The sequence below is a fragment of the Oryzias latipes genome, chromosome 21 (genome assembly GCF_002234675.1).
Source record: "Oryzias latipes chromosome 21, ASM223467v1".
Taxonomy (NCBI): domain Eukaryota; kingdom Metazoa; phylum Chordata; class Actinopteri; order Beloniformes; family Adrianichthyidae; genus Oryzias; species Oryzias latipes.
In genome coordinates, this window is record NC_019879.2 from 14,780,360 (window position 1) to 14,801,565 (window position 21,206).

Consider the following 21,206-nt stretch of genomic DNA (forward strand, 5'->3'; position numbering starts at 1 on the left):
CCGCGCAAGATCACTTCTCAGTTAGAATTGCGCCTGCGCGGTTTTAAGGTTCACTCACTCAGTTCCTAAATACACCCACTTAGTTGTCTTTACGCCCTTTCAGTTTATGGCAGAAACGTAATTCCATAGTCAGCAGTCTAAGCAAAGATGCCCAGACTCTTCTCTCCCCAGCCACTTCCTCCAGCTCCTCTAGGGCAGTGTTTTTCAACCTTTATTGAGCCACGGCACACTTTAACCTTGACAAAAATCCCGCGGCACACCAGCATCCCCAAAAAAAAAAAAAAAAAGCAGAAACTCATAGTCTGTTTTGATCTACAGCCCCCCCCCCGGCAATCTGACGTGCATTTTTGTGATAATTGTGGCAGAAAAAGCAGGAAGTTGCAGATGTTTTTCTAAAAGATGTAATAAAAGTTAAGTTACATACAAACTGTATGTTCGTTGTGTTTTCAAGACGCTGTCCCTTTAAGCCAATGCATCATGGGAGATGTAGTGTGAAAACTGCGAGAAAACGGCAGAAAGACTCGCGTCTCTGAGCTTCATGGTTTTGTTCACTTGTTCCACGGTCTGATACCGGATTCTGTGGAAAGCTACACCACTAAAAACGAGCTTTAGCTGGTGTTTTTGTCGGAACTGACTGAGTTATGAGCTAAATTGGAACAAGGAAGTGGAGACTTTAACCACTTCTGATTGGTCAGACTGATGACATGTGATTAAGCCTTCAAGAATGATTGGTGGAGTCGTGGAGACAGTAAAAGCTGCGGGACTTTTCCTTACACAGTTATAGCTGCAGCTATTTCGCGTTACCATCATTCTTATCAAAATGTCTTTAATAGAATCAAATAAACACAAAGAAAAAAGGATTTTATGATCGTTTATATTCCTAACTACTCAGTGTTTTATCAGGACCTGTTTGGATGAACAAAGAGCTGATTTCCTGGAGATGGGAAATGCTTTTAGATCAGTTAATGAGGGCAATTTTCCACGGCACACTTGACCATCTCCCACGGCACACTAGTGTGCCGCGGCACACTGGTTGAAAAACACTGCTCTAGGGGACCCTAAGACGTTTCCAGGCCAGCCGAAAGACGTAGCCTCTCCAGTGTGGGACATGCCCGGGACACCTCCCCAGGGAGGTCTCTAGTCCGGACAGTGAAAATGGAAATTAGCTGCTGTAAATGTTCTACTAAATAACAGCCAAGAGCTAAAGGTGGGCCGCAGAGAGTAGAGGTAAGATCGGGCCTAAAAATCCAGCCTGACCCGACCCAGGCCCGCGGGCATTAAAGCCCAACCCAGCCCAAGCCCAACCAATTAACTTAATTTGCAGGCCCGAGCTCGAAGGAAACCCGAAATTTCAATTTATCCAATTGTATTTTTGGCAGAAAAATGCAATATTTCTTAAGGTTAAAATAATCTGCATATGTTTATGATCATGATAAATGCATTTGCAAAACGAAATAATGCTGGAACACAGAATAAGAGGCCAGACAAAGAGAGTGAAATAAAGATCTTGATGCGCACTCGCTTAATTACGCAGAGAAATACTGCAGCCCAGCGTCTGCGCTTCTTGTTTAGTAGTAGTCATATAGAAATTACCTTACAGCGCCTTCTCTGTTTTAACCAAATTATTTATTTATAACAAGTATTCCTTAGTTTAGTATCCACACATTGTTTTAGTATACATTCTTATAAACATATATTTATTAAAAAAGTCAGCGAGAGAGAAGCCCGACCCGACCCGAACGTAATGATTGTCATTTTAGTCCCCGACCCGGCCCGGCTCGGGCTTAAGATCTTACCTCTAGCAGAGAGACCCACCTGTGTTTATGTGCAGGTGAGCAGAAAAATAAATATTATTCTCCGGCTAAAACAAAACATGTAGTGATATTCATCGAAATCTAACAGTGCGCGTTCATGTTTAGTGTTACAGAGTGAAGGAGAACAGTAATAACCGCCCCCCAACACAAAATCCTCCGGAGGGCGGCCGTGCTCACTCAAGAACGCACGCAGTTTGTAATGGAAATTAATACAATGGAAATTAATAATTAAAACGCAGTCAATTTGTCATATTTCCTCGCGAGAGGGAAACTTCTGTCATAGAATGAGGATGTGTGCTTCTGAAACCAAGAGCGTGTGTGTAAGTAGAGGGAGCGTGCCGCATGCAGCGCAAAGGCAGTGAGAGCCGCGCGCCAACGAGAGGGAGTGACAGGCGCAGTGCAGGGAGTGAAGGAGACAACAGTCTGAAAGAAAGAAGAAAGAGAAAGTTTTGAATACAGGACCAGAAGAAAAAGTAAATTATCAGCAAAGATGAATGTGTTTGTGTTTATTATAGTTCCAACCACGCACCATATGCAGAACTTAAAAAAAACAAAAAAAACGTTAAAGAAAAAGTACTGTGATCCGATGATGAGGTTAGCGTCACACCCCTAGTTCATACTGTTGATTAAGGTTCTCGTTCATCCAGGTGACTTTGTCTTGAAGTCGAGTTTGTTCCTGCTTTCGTTTTTCTGTTTCCTAATCTTTTTGCTGCCTTAGGTACTCATTCAGAGCCATCTTTTTGATATGTCGCTGGATCTTTGTTGTTTCCTCTTAGATAGAAGCTCTGGCTGTGCTGCTTTCCTCATGGTTCCCCTGTGGGACTTAACATCTGCTTTGTGGCTTTACTCTAATTTTGGGATGCAAATCTGCGTCTTTGAGATTCATTTGATAGATCTTACCTTGCAATTGAATATGTTAATGACTGTAAAGCATGTATTCATATAGCATTATGTAAAGTCCTATAAGGCTTCCATATATAAATGTGTGTATACATTTTCACACACAAACGTCTTTTATGTGTTTTTATTTTATTTGATAGTTTACTGGTGTATTTAACTTAAAAAAAATTTGGTACTTCACAAAGTCGTGAACTCATGGGTTTGTTTCTGCCTCTTTGATGTTTTTAAGACATGTCTGTACATTTTGTGAGTTTAAAAATGCATTGTAAGCTTGAACTGTAAACTTGTAATTGATCTCCTCAGGCATCGGGGGAAGGAAGTGGCTACGAAGAAACCAGACCGCAAAAGCAAAACATGGACAGAAACAGATTCTCGGTATGAAAGAAAAATGCATAAAAGTGTTTTACATCTTGTACTTACGTACTATTGTCTGTTGAGCCCATTATAAATATGTTACAGTAGTTGTCACCTTTTTTTTTGCATGTGATCAGTTACTGCTAAGATTTCCTGTGGAAAACGTAACACCAAAGTCTCAGAAGATATTTAGGAGGGATGAATGTTAAATGCTAAAATAAGAGCAGCTCATGAGAGCAAATGTGATCCCAGCTGGGTTTTTGCTGTTTGACCTACTCTCTTTATGAGTTAAAGTGAAAGAGTAATGCAACATTACAATCTCAGCGGTTATGATGTCGTTAAGCTTTCTATGTTCAAAAAAATATCAAAATTTAAAGAAATTCTCACCAAAATGCTCAAACTTTTTGCTACTTCTGCTAGCTTTAATGCACAGCAGATCTTCCGCATTAATGACGCAGATGTACATTGCAGTTTTGAGATGTAAAATGTGATTAATAATCTAATATTTATTTCTATTTTTGTCTATGTGCTTTTACCTTCTACCTGCACATTTCCACTTGTTTTTCTTTTCATTTAAACATTTGTGGTTGTTTTTATGAGCCCCTCTTTTCTAGATGCCATCTTTTTACACAAATTATGTTCTAGTATCAACTCTTCCCATCCTTAAAGGTCCTCAGTTGCACTAAGGGTGTATTCAGACTGGATTTAGACAAATCATTAAAATTTTATATGATGAATTAAGACTCATCAAAACATCTTTTAACGGGACAAACATTGCTTTTCACAGTTTATTTCTATATGTCATAAACACAGTGATGAAAGTCAGCCAAGGAAAAAATCCTTGAACTTTCCTTTGAGCGATATGGTGGGCGTGGAGCGAAATTTTTGAAAAATACATGGTCTTAGATGAATTCTGGTACATTCTGGCAGCTAGTTATTCACTTCTTAATCAAGACACTAAGACTAATTGGAGTATCATGATTCGTCATTCAAACCCCTAGTTTGACTTGCCATTAAGGACTTGCTGGTCCTAAAAAGGAATTTGGATAATTGCTAAAAGTAATGCAATCCTACAATTTAAGCTTTTCCTTAAAGCTGCAAAACACACACACAATTGCTAAAACATAGTAACATCAAAGCCCCAAATGGCAAAAAGAACACCAGTAACTATGATATTCTATGAAAGTACCTCATTTATTTGAACGATTTCTGCTTTAGAAATACTGTTTTCTCAAACTATAATTACATCAAAATATGGGATCTGCTTTAAACTATCTTTCTATAACATAATACATCAATTCTTTAACACCAATATTAAGTAATCTGGGAAATATCAAAACAAACATACAGACAAAATTAAACATTGTAAACATTCTTTTTTAAGGGAGTGTGGGTCCAAACCACCAAATACTTATAATTATAATTAATGTCAATAATGTTTTTGAGCAAAACTGAACTAAATCATGGTAATTAGGAAATACAAATAAATTAGATAGAGAAATTTATTCAAATGTTTCAGTTTTGATCAATGTGGTCGGTTATTCTGCAGTCAGATCAAGAAAATCTACAGGGGGGGGGGGGGGGGGTCCTGGTCAACTACTACAAACGGTACATATAAACCATTCACAGACTTGACATAAATGGCAATTTCAAACAATGTATAAGCATATTTTATACCATGGTTGAATACTCGATTCTGATTGGCTGCTGGGTGTGCATTAAAACCTGATAACCGCACGGTGAAAAAAGAAGTTCCGGTCACCTACCTTAAATGTTTCGTATCACTGTGCCGGCTTCTTTTAAACAAACTTTTGCTTCATCATTTGGACAAAAACAAACGGTAAGACGTGAACTTTCCCTCTGAACTGATGCTTTATTCAACCCATCAGGACGATCAGCATATATTTATCGCCGAATCTTGACTGCAGCAGTGGTGCTGCGCGACGGACTATGTATTACGTGATGCGGCGCGATATAGTCCGCTTTTTGTGAGAAAAGCGATCCAAATCGGGAAAAAAAAACAGTTAAGGACTAAAAACTGGTTGATATGTATTGCTTTTGTAAGTGACCATGGTATAAGCGGGTAATGGCCTTCGAAGTGTGCGTTATTACTTTTTAGCACACTTCGCGGAAGCAACCGTCCGACGCGAAAAATGTAATAACGCACACCATTACCCTTACTTAATCTATGCATAATTTCCACCGTAACTAATTGTATTAAAACGGAGAGTGAAATTCTGAACAACAACAATTGTACTCACCTCCAAGAAAATCGCCATATTTGTCTTTTTTTTCCAGCCAAGACCACTTAAATTTGTTTTTTATCTTCTTCTCACAACTGAGGTCGTGACCACGCACAATAATGACGATGCCCGCCATTATTTTAACAAAAATTTGATCGCAAACTCTTCAGATTTGTTTGTGAATGTTCAGCGTGGGTCCGCCAGTTTTGGTCTCTAGGGAATCCGTCACCCTGACCAAGTGGTACAGACAGAGCCAATCAGAGCCGTCGACGCATCTGAAAACAACTTAAATGTCCCGTCATTGGTCAATTAGGCCGGGAAGACGAAGACAAGATAGCCGCGCCCATAGAGAAAGCGATCCATGGAGAAATATAGAAAATAAAGCTAAAATTCGCCAATTTTTTCATTGGGAAAGCGATTTGTCCGTAGAGATCAGGTCTTTATTTCCCGGAAGATACGATCGGTTTGCTCAAAAACCCGGATTTCTGGGAATTCCCGGAAGACTTTCATCACTGTAAACACTTATCAGTATACCTCCTCAGCTGTCTTCTTGTCTTCCAGAATGAGGGCTAGCGCTAGCAATGAAGGTAGAGCTTGCTGGCGCGCTAGCAATGACGGCAGCTTCATATTATTTCCACACATCGCGGTTGGGAATTTTTAAATAGCATGTGAGATTTGTGGTGTTTCGGCTTGACCTTTTCCCCTCTTTGTGACACTTATGTTGAAAATATTTTGCCAACATGGGTGAGAGCTATGCCATGTTTCAGACAGAGGTCTCAAGCGCAGGTGCTGAGAGATGACGTATCCTACATGCTACAGAAGCTTGCAGGATCTATTTTTGGTTATAGTTTGATTATGACAGTTAACCTTCTCTTCAGATTTCTTCTCCATTTTCTGTTCATTTAGACACCTAGGTTGTTCTTATGAGCCCTCTTTTCTAGATTTTATCCCTTTTTGTACAATCGTGTTTTAATATCAACTATTCATTTACTGAGCTGCAACATCCAGACTTATCCAGCTTTCACTGTGCTCGCATGTAATCGCAATTACAGTCACAAGTACCAGATGTTAATTTGGATTCATTCAGATTTAAATCTGAGGCCCCCTTTTGCCTCGAGGGTTTTGTTTTTCTGTGTGCTTTTTCAGTTATTTGAATTTTTTTGGCAATAGCATTTTAATTAACAGATTATGCAGTTAATATGACCGTTTTTTCATTTTTTTTTACCTTTTAAGCATTGTTGTTTGTAAGCTAACAGAGCATTTTGTCACTAATTTGGCAGTTTTAGCAGTAACTATGTAGCTGATAAGACAGTCTTTTTTGGATGTTTTTAAGATTTAAAGGCATTTTAAACATGTATAGCTTGCTTTAAAAGTTATAAAGTTCAAATATCAAAGTAAATTAGATGTTTTAGACATTCTAACTATTGTTTAACTTTTATTATGTTCCAAAGGATTTATTGATTAATTTCTTCATTTACCTGATTTAGCTTTTAGCTTTCACAAAAGCAATCAAATATATCTTATTATTACTGTTTTACTTTGTGTTACCACTAACAAAATGATCATAATGCAGAAAAAAAAGTTTAACATTTTTCATTTAAAGTAAAAAAGGTGGTTTTTGCTGACAAAATGTCATTTTTTTTACTAGAATTTTGGTTGTCAGGTCCCCTTTTTACCCCAAAATGTCTAAATTCCTGTAACAAGGAACAATCCCTTCCTATCAATGATGTTGTAAAGCGTTTTACTCTTTGGCTAACTGCTTAAAGGCATACTTTGATTTCAGTATTTGATACTTTAGGGGAGGAGTAAGTTGGCCTGCTATCTATCACCATGAATTCCAGGATGACAAAATGGAGGGTCTCAGCCAAACTCTCGCTCTCTGGCTCGTCTGTGTCCAGACTTGCCTAAATTGCATTGGTTGGACTATTTTTTGCAGAACGCAAATTACACTATTCGCACAGATCATCACTAGATGGAAACACACTGGCAGGTGGACATTAAATACCAGGTGTTTTCTTTTATATTACATTACACATTACATGCTGCTAATAAATGCCTACTGAGCGGATGGAAAAGCTCCCTTGAAAAAACCAGATCAAAGAGGTTAAAAAAGGTCAGTTATGATACAGAAACTTCTAACTTGCCACGACTTTCTGTCAGTTCAGGAGAGCAGTTGATTGAAAAAGCAGACAAAAAAAAAACAAAATCCTCAAGGCAAAAGGGACCTCAGATTTAAATCTGAATGAATCCAAATTATAACATTCATTTTTTTGCGACTGTAATTGCGATTACATGCAAGCACAGTGAAAGCTGGATAAATCTGGATGTTGCAGCTCAGTAAATCTGGAATAGTTGGTATTAAAACACGATTGTGCAAAAAGAGATAAATTCTAGAAAAGAGGGCTCATAAGAACAACCACAGGTGTCTAAATGAACAGAGAATGGAGAGAAAATGTGAAGGGAGAAGGTTAACTGTTATAATCAAGTGGCTATATGCAAAAATAGATCCTGCAAGCTTCTGTAGCATGTAGGATACGTTATCTCACAGCTCCTGCGCTTGAGACCTCTGTCTGCAACATGGCGCAGCACTCACCCATGTGGGCCTGTTTAAACGTGTCTGAGACCAAAGACTCACTCGCCGGTATGTTAAATGCGTTCGAAATAAGTGTCATAAAGAGGGGAAAATGTGAAGCTTAAACACCACAAATCTCACAAGCTCTTTTAACGGAAAGAATATGAAGCTGCCGTCATTGCTAGCAAGCGCTACCGTCATTGCTAGCACTAGCACTCACTCTGGAAAAAAACAAACTGAGGGGCTTGCATGGAAATAGCTGTCAGCACCCTGCACCAGTATTGATAGTTAGCGTTTTTCTTTTCTTCTGCATCAAATGTGCTGGATGAAAAAATCAACAGCTAACCTGTCAGAAATATGTTCCTTGTTGTCAGAAAAATCTCCCATTGATCCAAACCTCAGTTAAAAACAAAGAACGAAATGTAATTTTTGTCGTTTATTTCTTTTTGTCATTCTGTGTTCTGACAATTGAAAAGCACTTTCTCTGTTCTAAGATGTATGACAGACTGAAAAGGCTAATAAAGTGTTTGTAAAATCTGTTGTTAAATTTATTTGCAGGTAAAACTAGTTCTGCAAATTTGTTGAGCCGTTCTTTGTACTTGCTAATTTTTTTTTATCATTTAAAGTATTTTAAAAATCATGGTTGAGTATCGGTATCGGCCACAAGAGGCAAGAAAATATTGGGTATCGGTTGTAAAAAGTCATTATCGTGCGTCACTACATTTTAGATCTCAAAACTTTGATTTACATCTGCGTCAATAATGCCAAAGATCTGCTGTGCACTAAAACTAAAAGAAGTAGCAAAGGTTTTTAACATTTTGGTGAGAATTTCTATATATTTTGTGTTTTGTGAATAAAGAAAGTTTAACAACATCATAACTCCTTAGATTGTGATGTTGTCCTATCTTAAGTTTTTTTTCTTTTTTTGCGACAAAACACATTTTCAAAAACTAAAAGTATGCTGGAAGTTTTGTGTACTAAAAAGAAAGTCTCAGTAATTCTGAATTGGCAATTATATAAGTATTTTAACATGGCCAATAATTAATCTCATTCTTTTGCTTTTTTCTATCTTTAACTTTGCTTTCTGTTTTTATTTTGCACTGCACGAAACATGAATTTTTATCAAATCAAATTTGAGTCCACTCGGTTGCTAAAGAGGTGTAAGAGAGCCAAACCTGGCTTTCTTCATTTTATTAGCAGCTGCTTTATTTTTCCTTCCCACTGGTGCCAACCCCTGTTCCACTGCTGTGGAAGTGGAATATGTCCGTTGCCGAGGGGAGCCACATACCTGGCTTTTCCATTCAGGGTGCAGCGTTGTACAAATCCATCAACGCGGCGTTTTAAGGATATGAGCCTCCCACCCTAAGTGAATGATTGATTGACAAAAGGAGGGAACAAACGGGGTATTCTTTACCACGTTAATTCATAAATCACCTTACAGTGTTCAATTATGGGCTGGCCAAATTTTGGCTTAGCTAGTGCCGCGGAACCCAGCGGTTTCTTTCACAGAGAGAAGGGCTTAATTATCAACAGCAGGATCACATTTGGAGCCTCCAACTTCCCCTCCCACATATATTTCTTCCCACTTTTGCACTCGAATTCCACAGGTGACAATTTAGAGTTATTCACTGGTTGAGAATGACAAAAGGAGGGGGGAGTCATTTTCTGTGTTCCTTTTTTCTTTTAGCCTGAAGGCAGATTTAAAGCAGGTGGAATGACCTCATCTCACCAACTCCTTTGTTTTTTTGGTCCACAAAATTTAACTACAATCTAATTTCAAATGTATATGCAAATTTAGCAGATTAAATTAAATTACAATAATGAATCTGTGTAAGGGCCTTTAGGCTAACTTTAAGGAATTGAGTATTGCAGCAGAGTATTTACCTTATTTGTAAAAAGACCTTAAAAGCGTGGTGTCACGTTTAGATTTATATGTAGAGTTTTTTTTTTTAATTGACTGAATGGTTTTGGAGCCAGCTATCAAGAATGACAAAGTCGAACCATTTAATTAGACAATTACAGCTATTTTAGTGTGATAGTTAACGTTCCACTCCGATCATCTTTTGATCCTTTTTCTAACCATTTCCAGTTGTCTTTTAATTATGGCTTTTGTTATTTTTAAGGAAAATCTAAAAACCTTGTCCTTTTCTAGGACATAGTTTCTGCAGAGCAGCATTGGCTGCTTTTACATGGGCAAAAGTAATCGGAAAGAATGCCTGATCGGAAGGAAAATGCGTCATGTAAACACGCCGTTCGGAATAGTCTGCCCCGATCAGACTCATTCGGATTAAAATTTCTTTCCGATCGAGATAGGTGGGTTATGCCGATTGTTGATCCGATCGTTGTTGATGTAAACGGTTCATTCCGTTCGTGTGTCACTTTTGCTCTGGTTTAACGTTAAGATAGACGGTGTTTCGCTCCAGAGAAAGCTTTGGAGCTCAAACAGGACCGACCAGCTGCTCTGCGGAGGCCCGGTACGAAGCGCCGCTCCGCTCTCGCCGCTCCGCTCTCGCCGCTCCGCTCTCGCCGCTCCGCTCTCGCCCCTCTGGCTCTCCGCCTCTCCCCTCTCTTACACCCCTCACGAGGGGCTTGCCGGGGAGGAGGGCTTCGTGACGTCTGGACCCTGCGTGGTCCTGGCTCGTGTGCCGGTGGACCGAACGAACTGTGTCTCTGAGCAGAGCAGCTGGATTAATAACTTTGTGTTTTAGGGGAGGGAGGATGCTTTGTTACGTGTGCATTTTGTTGTGTGTTTGTGTGTGACTGCGATCCATCGCAGGTTAGCAGCTTCCGGACGCAGGAGAACCGTGTGTTCGAGCACAGCTCGGACTTCCAGCTCACAGCGGCTTTGGGGCGGTGTGCGAACTTTTCATATCAGAATGTCACTCAGTCCTTAGAAACCGTTCAAACAATCACATGGATTTGTGTTTCCAGTCATGTCCCGACTAAATAAAAGCTGATGTTATTCCCACATATTTACGTGCAGCCAAGATGCAGATTGCGGCATATCCCGCATGAGTTTATGTTCATCACACAAGGCTAATGTTGTTAGCGCGTGTTAGCCTCTCCTGGGAGCTCCGTTCTTCCACAAAAAAAAGCACTGACCACACGGATTAAAAATAAAATGATGAGCGAACAGGCGCTTCATAATATTCATAACATTATTAAAAACACGGTTGGAAGATCATCTCGTATATTACCGAGCTATGCATAAATGTATATGACAGCAAGGTTTGTTTACAACGGGACTCATTTCCTTTTTCCAGTATTTTCAGCACTACTGCGCATGCCCAAATGATTTATTCCGACCGAAAGTGAGACCATGTGAACGTTTGTTCTAATCGGAAAAAGTTTTTCTGGGCCCATTTGCACGGTTGAATTTCAATCCGACCTATTAATCCGATCAACATATTTTGCCCATATAACCGCGGCTAGTAGTCTATTAGAAATTCATCTCTGAGTTTTGGGCGGGACTGTTGGCACAAAACAACCCCCCCCCCACTCTTGTTGAGAACTCTCTGTTTACGCCCTTTTCCCATAGCTTAAAGCCCTTCACAACTCCAACCTAACATCACTGGTGCAACAAAAAATGGTGAGCAATATTGGAGCTATCCGGCCGAGGGATCTACTCGTCCAAAAGTGGATGGAATGATGAAAGGAGCAGAGTAGGGAGCTTGTGGCCAAGCCATTGCATTTTTTACATCACAAATATGTTCTTTTTCTAACAGCATTTTTTTCTGATTCTGATTCACAACAATTTAAATTAAGAGTTACTAAGAAATGAAATTTTGGGTCTAATTTTCTTTCTTTATGTCCTCCATGAAGAAAACAATGACACAAAAAGCATCTTACAACACGAAAAGGTTTTATCTAATTCTTTCCACTGTTGTCTTCGATAGATCCCATTATGTTTACTTACTGTTTGCAGGTTTTTGCCTAAACAGTAAAAGATATTTGTTTTATCAGTGAAAAAGATGGTCAAATCAAAAGTTAACACATACAAATAGAAACTAGTCTATGCCCACACTAAAACGCCATGCATTTTGCCTTTTGTCTTAAGGAAAGTCACTATAAATTGTTTTCTTTTATAAATTTTGCTTTTTGTTTTCTTTAACTTAAGAGAAATAAAAACCTACCAATGTCTGCATCCAATTAATCCTGGACAAGGCCTGGGCATATGATTCCCCACTTTTTTCCACAAACAGATGCCAGCGCTCCCAGGTTTTTGGTCTATCCTGCCTGTTGGTTCGATTATTTGTTGAAAGGGTTTGGTGCTGAAATTCTTGGTAATCTGGTGTCGATCTTTGTTCACATTTTTATCTTTAAAGCTATAAAGAAACGTGAGTCATCTTGTCCTGTGATTATTGTTCACAATCTATTATGCTTTATACAGTTATAGAGCTGTGGGATGCAGAAATAAAGTCGTCAACCAAATGTGAGGTCACTGACACTTTGAAAATGTCTGTCTCTGCTGTTTGTCTGCAGACTGCTCCTCCATTTCCATCTTTTATGTCCATCCAAAAGCCCCCACTGGCCACAAGTGGTGAAGAGGCTGTTGTTAGAGATACTGGTGAGATTATTTATTTATTCTATTATAATGATTCTATTAGGCAAGAGTCTGTTTTGTGACCATTCTAGACCTTATTTTGTGGGGAATGGTAAATTTAAGTGGCTCATCCTGTTGCAGTATTCTTCTTCCTGTTGTGTTGAACATGTGCAAGTTGAAACTGATAGCTCCATCTAGTGGTCAAGAGAAAACAATTTGCATTACAGTAAAACTGTTTGAAATTCAGGGTGGAATAAACAAACTCATTATCTCTTCGCCTCATTGAATGATCATCAGCATCAACAAGTACTGATAAAAATAAGGAAGAAGCATGCTGGCACTGAAATGTTGTGAGATATAATGAAATGCTATGCAATGTTAAAAAAAAAAAAAAAAAATTAAAGTCCCCATCTGATGAGATTCATGTTTTTCTTCATGTGGCATTTTGCTATGAAAGAGAACAAATGTAAAAAGAAATCATTTCATTTCTGCATTTCTAAATAATTCCCATTTTAAATTGCTGCCAGTCAAACTGTTGCAAACACACTTGGTTTATTATTGAGCCTTTGTGATGTCACAATGACCCAGTAGCGCATGTGCAAGCTCCCTGATCTGCCTCGCCCAGGGTGCACAAGCTCAGGTGTGGGAGAAGAGAAGATGGCACATTGCTGCATTCCCACACATATTTAAAATTAATCTTGAAGTCCCAAATGTATTCTCCGCATTTGTGTTCTCTCTCTGACCGGTTTTGAAGGGTTGCTGTCCCGCATTAACCAGAAACGGGACAAAAAAAAGAATAAAATCAGGGGACCTTTTTGATTATTGCCTCTACGAAAATAAGAAAATATCAAGTTCAGGAGGCTCAAGCAGGCTGGCTCCTCATCCCGCAGCGGGTCTCTGTCTGGCCTCCAGCTCGCCTCCATGGAGCTGACATAGGGATCGTGATCGCTCCAGCGGCCCTCAGACAGACTGTCCAGGGTGTACGCGCCTTTGCCAACAGCAGCCGTAGGCTCCGGAAACCTTGCCGCCGTCAGAGGAATACAGTGGGTTAAGAAAATGGATGGAAGTTCAGGAGAACTATCGGATCGATCACCATATTGGATGTGTTTATTACCCGCTGTCATTCAAAAAATCACATTCTCAAAGTTGAGTCTCTGATTGGTTGAAACGAAGTGGCAACCTCTACAAAATCCCGAGTTTTTAACTCTGGCCCACCCTGGCACGCCAGCCAAATCATGCTGTGCTGAACTTGTGATGTTGCCAAACCTTTGCTCAAATCGTACCGCAGGACCTCAGATGGCGTCTGTCATTTTAGAAACAAAGGCTTCAGATAGACATGAAAAATGGCTTTTTAGGACATTTAGGTTGTGGGATTTAAAAAAAAAAAACTTCATAATCACAATTAAAATGCCACTGGGAAAGTTTTTATAAAAAATTAAAAAATTGTCAGGGAGGACTTTAAGTGCAGAAAAAAGACAAGTAATCCATCAAAATCAATTTAGCATCATGCTGTTTACATGTAGTCAGAGCTCTTTTTTATTATTTAAACTTATCTCCTTTCACTGTGTAACTTGTAGTTTTCTCCTTTACAGATCCACCTTACCTCTGTTACTCATTTTCTTTTACTCTTACATGTTTTCAGCCATCAAATCAGAGCACATGTCAGTTTTTGTGGAGTCTGGATCCAGACTTCATGGGTCAGCAGGTGGGGTTTTAAAAAAAAGACATCATAAATTCTTTTCTATTTCAGATGCTGCTTTTTTTCTCTTTTTTATGCTTCTCCCAGCATGCTTATACAGATTTAAAAAACAAGCGTTGGATTTGTTTTTCTGCTTTGTGTTTCTTTTTTTTTTTTACACAACATATTCATTTACCTGCTATGGTTCTGGGATGCTGGGCATTTTGGGCATTTTCAAATGTAATCGTCTAAAAAGTTACATTTATCTGCTGTTTAAAGAGAAGCATGTTTAGGAAAATTCAGACTTTCTGTATTTATATTCTAAATACCTGTTTGCATGTTTGCATAAGCTAATGTAAAAACATAAGCCCTGATTTACCAAGGTTACTAGAATCTTTGATTTGAAACATATAACACTGCAAAAAAGGAAAAAAGGTGACCTTTAATACTGACTTTTCACCCTATTAACACAAGAGAAGTTGTTGTGACACCTAAATAACACACTCTTCGACATACTGTAAATCTTTGATCGTTTACGAGATCAACATCAATCTGCTGATGCTGTCAAGGAGACAAGTGGCTTTTTGTATCTGCATTGCATCGATATGCAGCATTTTATAACCTGCAAAGAAGCTTTACTCTGCTTCAGAATCTGCTGAATCATGTTAATTGCGTAAACGGTTGAAGAGTTACGACAGTCAAAATAACGTCAACACTGGAGCTAAAGTTCTGGTGTTAAACTGTTAATGATCACCCTAAATGGTTACACATCCACCCACCATTTGTGAAACCCTTTGAAAGCTAAAATGTCGCCAGTACGTCTGTGACGACTGGAACTTTTCAAATATTTACGCAATTTAAGTAATTCCAATAGATTCTGACGAGGAAAAAAAACACGTCACATTCGTCGGAATTACATTGATTGCGTAAAGAGTGGAAGAGTTATGGCAGTCGAAAGAATGTCAAAACTGAAACCAGAGCGCTGATCTTAACCCTTGTGCTATCCTATGACCCCACATACATTGACATGTTATCCCTACCATGACAAAGGTGGATAAAGGTGAAGAGGATTTCATGTAATCCATGGACACTATTGAAGATCACAAATCATTGACGAAAAAAAGGTTTAGCGCAGTCTTGTGGGGTTAAAAGATAGATGACCAAACTCCCAACATTAAAGTGCTTAGGATAGCACAGGGGTTACGTTACATTGATGCATTGATCTATTTTCATCTACTCCTCACATTTGTTTTGCCTTCTCAGCCACAAACACATAAAGTTGAAAAATTGTTTTATTTTCTTTTCGTGCATGATTTATAGACGCAATCCTCTCTACATTGGGTTAACCTGTTAACACCGGAGCTCCTGTTCCAGTGATAACATTCTTTTCGACTACACGTAACTCTTCAACCGTTTATGCAATTTACCTAACTCCAACAGATTCTGAAATGGAGAAAAACAGCTTTTGAGCTGATATGTAACACATTACAGCAATGGAGTTCTAAAGGGAGCAACGTAAATCAGCTGATTAATTCTCCGGGACTGAATCAGCTGATTTATGTTGAACACGTAAATGGTCAAAGAGCGTGGGGTATCTCTGGTGTTAAAAAGTTAGGCACATTACGGTCACATGATTTTACTGCTGAAATAGGGTTGGTGTACATCTCTACACACCTTTAAATGAGGTCATGTATACATTCTGAAGATTCCTGAGGACTCACTGAAGAGCATCATGCCAGTCGTTTGGTTCTAAATGTCATCATCTTCTACTACAAGAAATTAGCAGCACAGTGGATTGCAGTGAAAGTGACGCTAAATGGGGTCACTTGTAAATGGGATGCTGGTGCATGCAGGTGTGCATGAAGGGGAATCCTCCTGCCACCTTGAAATCTTCATAGCTTGGAATTTTGTAGCAGTGTGTGAAAAAAATTAAAAAGGCAAGAAGGCATTTCATTTTCCTCAGCTCTCTTGTACTGAAGGCGGAGAAAGTTCTGTTTTGTTGTTTGGGAAAATGGTAATTAATCATCAATGAAAGGTTTTCATGAGAATAATAATAACTTAGATAATGCTTTTTCAGGGGCAGTGGGAGCTAAAGGAGAAAAGGGGGAGCGAGGGGAAAGAGGAGAGAAAGGAGACAGGGGCCCTGCAGGCCCAAAGGGAGACTCAGGCCCTGGCTCTAGCTCCGCCTCGGGCTCCCGTGGAGAAAAGGTTTGGACAAATCAATTGAACGCACTGGTTTTTGATGAAACAATATTTAATGTAAACATCTTTGCATTAGCAAATAAGAATAAAATACTTTAGAGGAACACTAGATGGCGCTGATCCGCTTAACTTAATCTACCAGCCATCTAAGAGACATTCTGTGTTTTCTAGTATTTATTTTTTATGTGCACTTTTTCTAGTTTAATATAAAACTGGACTCATGATTTCCTTTTTTCCTTTTTTTATTTAATTAGTTTCAAACATGTAATTAATTAGAATGCAATCTATATGGTACTTATTTATAGAGATGATAATAGTAATAACAACAACAACAACGATATCATAATCAAAACAATGCAAAAGGAGCAGGCAGTATAACTTATTGAAGCTATTGTTGAGATTTTAGTTGATTTGTTTATTTCAAGCAATTTCATCAAGAAACAGGGGAAGAAAACAAAGAAAAAGAATATTCACATATATATGTAAAAAAAACACCCCTCTCACCTTCTGCAGTTGGCTTCTCACCCAAGCTCGGGTCCTCTACCAGAGGCCTTGGAGCTTGAGGGCACTGCGTAGGATCTTAGCTGTTCCTAGCACTGCGCTTTTCTAAACTGAGATGCTTGAGGTCTTTCCAGGGATCTGCTGTAGCCAGGGTTACTGCCCCATATATACACAAACATGCCTGTTTATGATTGGGGCCAATTACTGATATGATGTCAAGAAAATAGCATTATTCACTTTTCTAATTTATATATTATATATAATAATATATATAATATAATATAAATAATATATATATATATATATTCTAATCAATTTGTAAAGTACTTCCTTGACAACATATCACTAATTGGCCCTAATCTTAAACAGGCATGTTTGTACTTATACACAGAGTACAAACACACAACACATTAATTCTATAAAATATAATGATTGTCAAATGATTGCTATAATCTGGTTCTAAACATCTATTTAAAATTAAAAATTCAAATTATTGCAGATTATTTAACAGGTTACAAAGAGGAAGTTCCTATCGACTATCATCAGAGAATATTATTGCACTATTGCCGAAATTCTTTGTTACACATCATGTAACTCATTGATTAACATCAGAAAAACAATGATTACTATTATCAGAAATCAGTATTAAGAATCCTTATCAGAACTTATATCTACTGTGGTCATAGGGTTAAAGTCAGCGGTTGTCTTTTTATAGTTAAGGCCTTAAAACTTCCTCATAAACAACGTTTTTGAGTATTATGCCTATGACAACTGCACTAACAAAGTGTCTGGAACGTCTTTTTTAAAGTGACATAATTCTTTGGGAGATTTCAGTCAATTTATTGAGAAAAATTACCTATAAAAATGTACTGACACAAAAAAAAACCTAGTCATGTGCATTTCTTTTAAAGACTATCGGATATGGAACAAATGTACGTAATTAAATGTTGCAGTAAAGTCAACACTCACTCACTTAAAAATATTTGTCTGTGTATAAAAACTGCATTTTTACCTGTTGTTTTGAGCACAATAACTGCAAAAACTTGTGGATATTTTGTGATATGCATTTATAACTAGCAAAATTATAACATTTAATAATTCAATTGATAAATTTGAACAAATACAGGGTTGTTATGCTGCATGGGTTATTCAATGCACTGACTGGGTTCAACATTATAATTATTACTGTCATGTCCTATAAGAGCTTCCGGTCACAAATATATAAGATATATATTTAATAGCTTCACATTTTTTAACCAATTTTTCATTTATTTATAAAAAAATGTTTTGAGTTTTTATTGAAAACATTTTTTAATTAAAACTTAGAACTTTCTAAAAACAGCTGTGGTTACAATCTATTATGTTTATCTATTCGAATAGACTTTAAACTTTTCCAAATTTCTTGAGAAGCTGTTTTTTTTATTGTCTAAACATAACTAAGAAATCCTCACCAACAAAACGGAGAGGTTTAAAACAGGAATGAAACTGTTTCCCCTAAAATATACAGCAAAAGAATCCAAATATTTATGTACATCACTTATTAAACCGATTTTTAATTTGTTTGCAGGGAGAACCTGGTGAAAAGGGAACAAAGGTAAGCCACAGATGATGTCTTTCAAGGGGTTTTTGTCTCTTGCACAGATCTGTTTATCAGTGTTCACCCCAGATTGTGATCATTATTAATATTCTTGCAGCTAGGACTGATGCAAATACATTTTGACACACAGCCAGACAGTTAACACAAATGAGCATTCACTCCCCAGGGTAGTGCTGGCTTTGGATATCAAGGCAAAAAGGGTGATCCTGGCCAACCTGGACCTCCGGGACCCCCCGGCCCTCCAGGACCGTCAACAGAGTATGTACCTTCCAGTGACGGCACAGTTGTTTCTAAAGTTCAAGGACCCAGAGGACCACCTGGACCACCAGGCCCCCAAGGACAACCAGGAGAGGATGGAGAGCCGGTATGCAGATGGTTTCACTGTCAACACACTTTCTTTTTAAAAAAACATCACATTTTCAATAAAGTTTTTAGGTTTTGAACAAAATGCATTTATTTTATCCTCCCAGGGAGATCCTGGAGAAGACGGAAAAACTGTAAGTTTTTTTTTTTTTTGGTAATTTTCAAACATGTGTTCGCAATGAATGGTTTTTGAAGGGTTCTGCTCTTTAAGATGACATTGACACATTTCTAGCTGTTAAAAAGCTGATTGAACTTTTATGGTTCCAAACATGATTTTGTAAAACATACATATTTATGAGATTCTCAGCCCCCTTGAGTTAAATTGACTTTGGCTTTTTTTTAAAGTGCCTACAAAGTTACCCTCAAAACCTGTGAAAAAATAGTTCTCCATCTATTTTCTTTTTTCGCTGGATTGTTACATCTGCTTAAAGCTAAGCAAAAAGAAATAGTTCTGAACTACCACTAGGACTTCTTTAGCCAAAAAAATCCTGTGATACATTGTATTAACAACTAAACTTTTACATTTTTACATCTAGGGTTCTCCAGGTCCCCAAGGTTTCCCAGGAACACCTGGTGACCCTGGAAGAAAAGGAGATAAGGTACTGGATGTTGACAAACAAACAAAAGTTTTACAGAATAGCTAATAAAAGAAATGTTCATTTAGACAGACATTTCCACCTTTTCTCAATTATATTTGCACTTAAAGGGGGACAGAGGAGAGGGTCAACCTGGCCCCAGAGGGGCCCCAGGACCACCAGGACCCCCAGGACCAGGAATGAGATCTGTAAGCTTGCGCCATCTTGACCTTTGAGTTATCTAGACATGTTTGTTTGCGCTGCATCCACCTGCCAATTCAAACTAATTACTTTAAATTGTTAAAAAAAATAGGAAACACAAAACATCACAATCTGGTTGCAAGATAGGAGCCATTTCTAGAACATACACAATACTGCTTTGGCCATAACATACAGTATCTTAGTGGAAGAGGACAGGGGGGCAAAAATGCAAAATTCTTAGCTTTTTGACATCTCAGTGTGACAAAAAACAGAAAAATAATCCCAGGAATGTTACAGTCTCTTTATTTCAGTTATGACTTATTTTTATAATGGAAGAGAAAAGCAGCTACAAACTTTTGTTTTGAAAAGAAACAAAATTAAAATGATTGCAAAACTGTTCTTTAAATTTAAAAGAAAGATGTGTTAGCTCTGAGTTACTACATACAGTTTGGTATTCCCAATGTTTTCCTAGTACTGACGATGCCAGCTAATATTAGTGAGTGTCACAATCTTAGTCTTTTTTCATGAGAATAACATGGATAGACAATTTTACATTAAAATCAGATAAAAAGAAGGAGGAAAATTTAAAAAAAATGTAGCCATTTTTTCATCCACGATTCTCATTAAAGACCCACTCGGATCCTCTTATGAATTATTTTAAATGCGTTCCCAGTGGTCTTTAATTGTTGTTAGACCGATTTGTGCCTAAATAAAAAAAAAACTGTCATTCTCTTGGACATAGTTTCTGCAAAGCAGCAAAAACTCTTGAGTTGTGGGCAGTACGGTGGACACGTAGCAACCTTTCCCCCCTTCCCCTCCTCGTTGCTGAGAGCTCTCTGTTTCCAAAGATTCCCAGTAAAAGAACATACGTTCTTTGTGCAAATCAAAATTTGTAAGCTACACCTAAAAAGTACAAATGCACGTTTTTCACATCATCTGACTTTCAATAAAATGTTGCAGACCTTCGTAGATATGGAGGGCTCTGGATTCCCTGATCTGGAATCTCTTCGGGTGAGAGGAATCTGATCCTGATTTCCATTCAAAAGTTGCATTTCTATCTTTAAAGATTCTGAGGTGATAGTCGATGCTGAATGTTTCCTTCCTTCTGATGTAGGGACTTCCTGGACCACCTGGTCCCCCAGGCCCTCCTGGTCCTCCTGGTAGTTCCGTGACGGGCCCAGCAATGGGCTCTGGAGCATTCGGGCCCCCAGGCAGGGATGGAGCTGCCGGTCAACCTGTATGTATTGCAGTTCTTGTTTTTTGCACTTGTAATTGAGTATTTTGCTATGAATACAAATAGTTTGCAACAAAAAGTTACAAACTTATTGACCTAATCAACTTCAATCAACCAAATCTTCAGGGCTTGCCTGGTACTGATGGCCTTCCTGGAGCTCCTGGTCCTAAGGGAGATAAGGTATTACCCGCTGTTCCATTGGTGTCTAATTTAAACCTCACTACCTCATTACAGTCATTCTCTCTTTGTTGATTGGTTTTAAACCAGATTTTTGCAGTCACTTTTAGTTATTGATCAAGATTTTTTAACTCTAGTTTTCACTTTGATTCTGGAATCATCTGCCCATTTTCTTCCAATAAATTGAATATAAGTACTTGTATTTAAGGCCTTGGTCACAGCTGCTCTTACGGGTGGATATGGGCTGTCTCC

The 21,206-nt window shown here is 38.3% G+C and overlaps 1 protein-coding gene across 1 annotated transcript in view; it reads left to right on the forward strand.

Moving 5' to 3' along the window:
• Positions 1–21,206, forward strand: part of LOC101173591 (collagen alpha-1(XVIII) chain) — a 120,359-nt gene that overhangs the window by 69,825 nt on the left and 29,328 nt on the right. The window contains exons 5-16 of the mRNA XM_023950666.1: positions 3,018–3,089; positions 12,366–12,450; positions 14,069–14,131; positions 16,182–16,312; positions 18,375–18,401; positions 18,571–18,768; positions 18,875–18,901; positions 19,304–19,366; positions 19,474–19,551; positions 20,504–20,554; positions 20,658–20,780; positions 20,904–20,957. Coding sequence (XP_023806434.1) covers positions 3,018–3,089; positions 12,366–12,450; positions 14,069–14,131; positions 16,182–16,312; positions 18,375–18,401; positions 18,571–18,768; positions 18,875–18,901; positions 19,304–19,366; positions 19,474–19,551; positions 20,504–20,554; positions 20,658–20,780; positions 20,904–20,957 — 972 coding nt within the window. The remainder of the gene's footprint in view (positions 1–3,017; positions 3,090–12,365; positions 12,451–14,068; positions 14,132–16,181; positions 16,313–18,374; positions 18,402–18,570; positions 18,769–18,874; positions 18,902–19,303; positions 19,367–19,473; positions 19,552–20,503; positions 20,555–20,657; positions 20,781–20,903; positions 20,958–21,206) is intronic.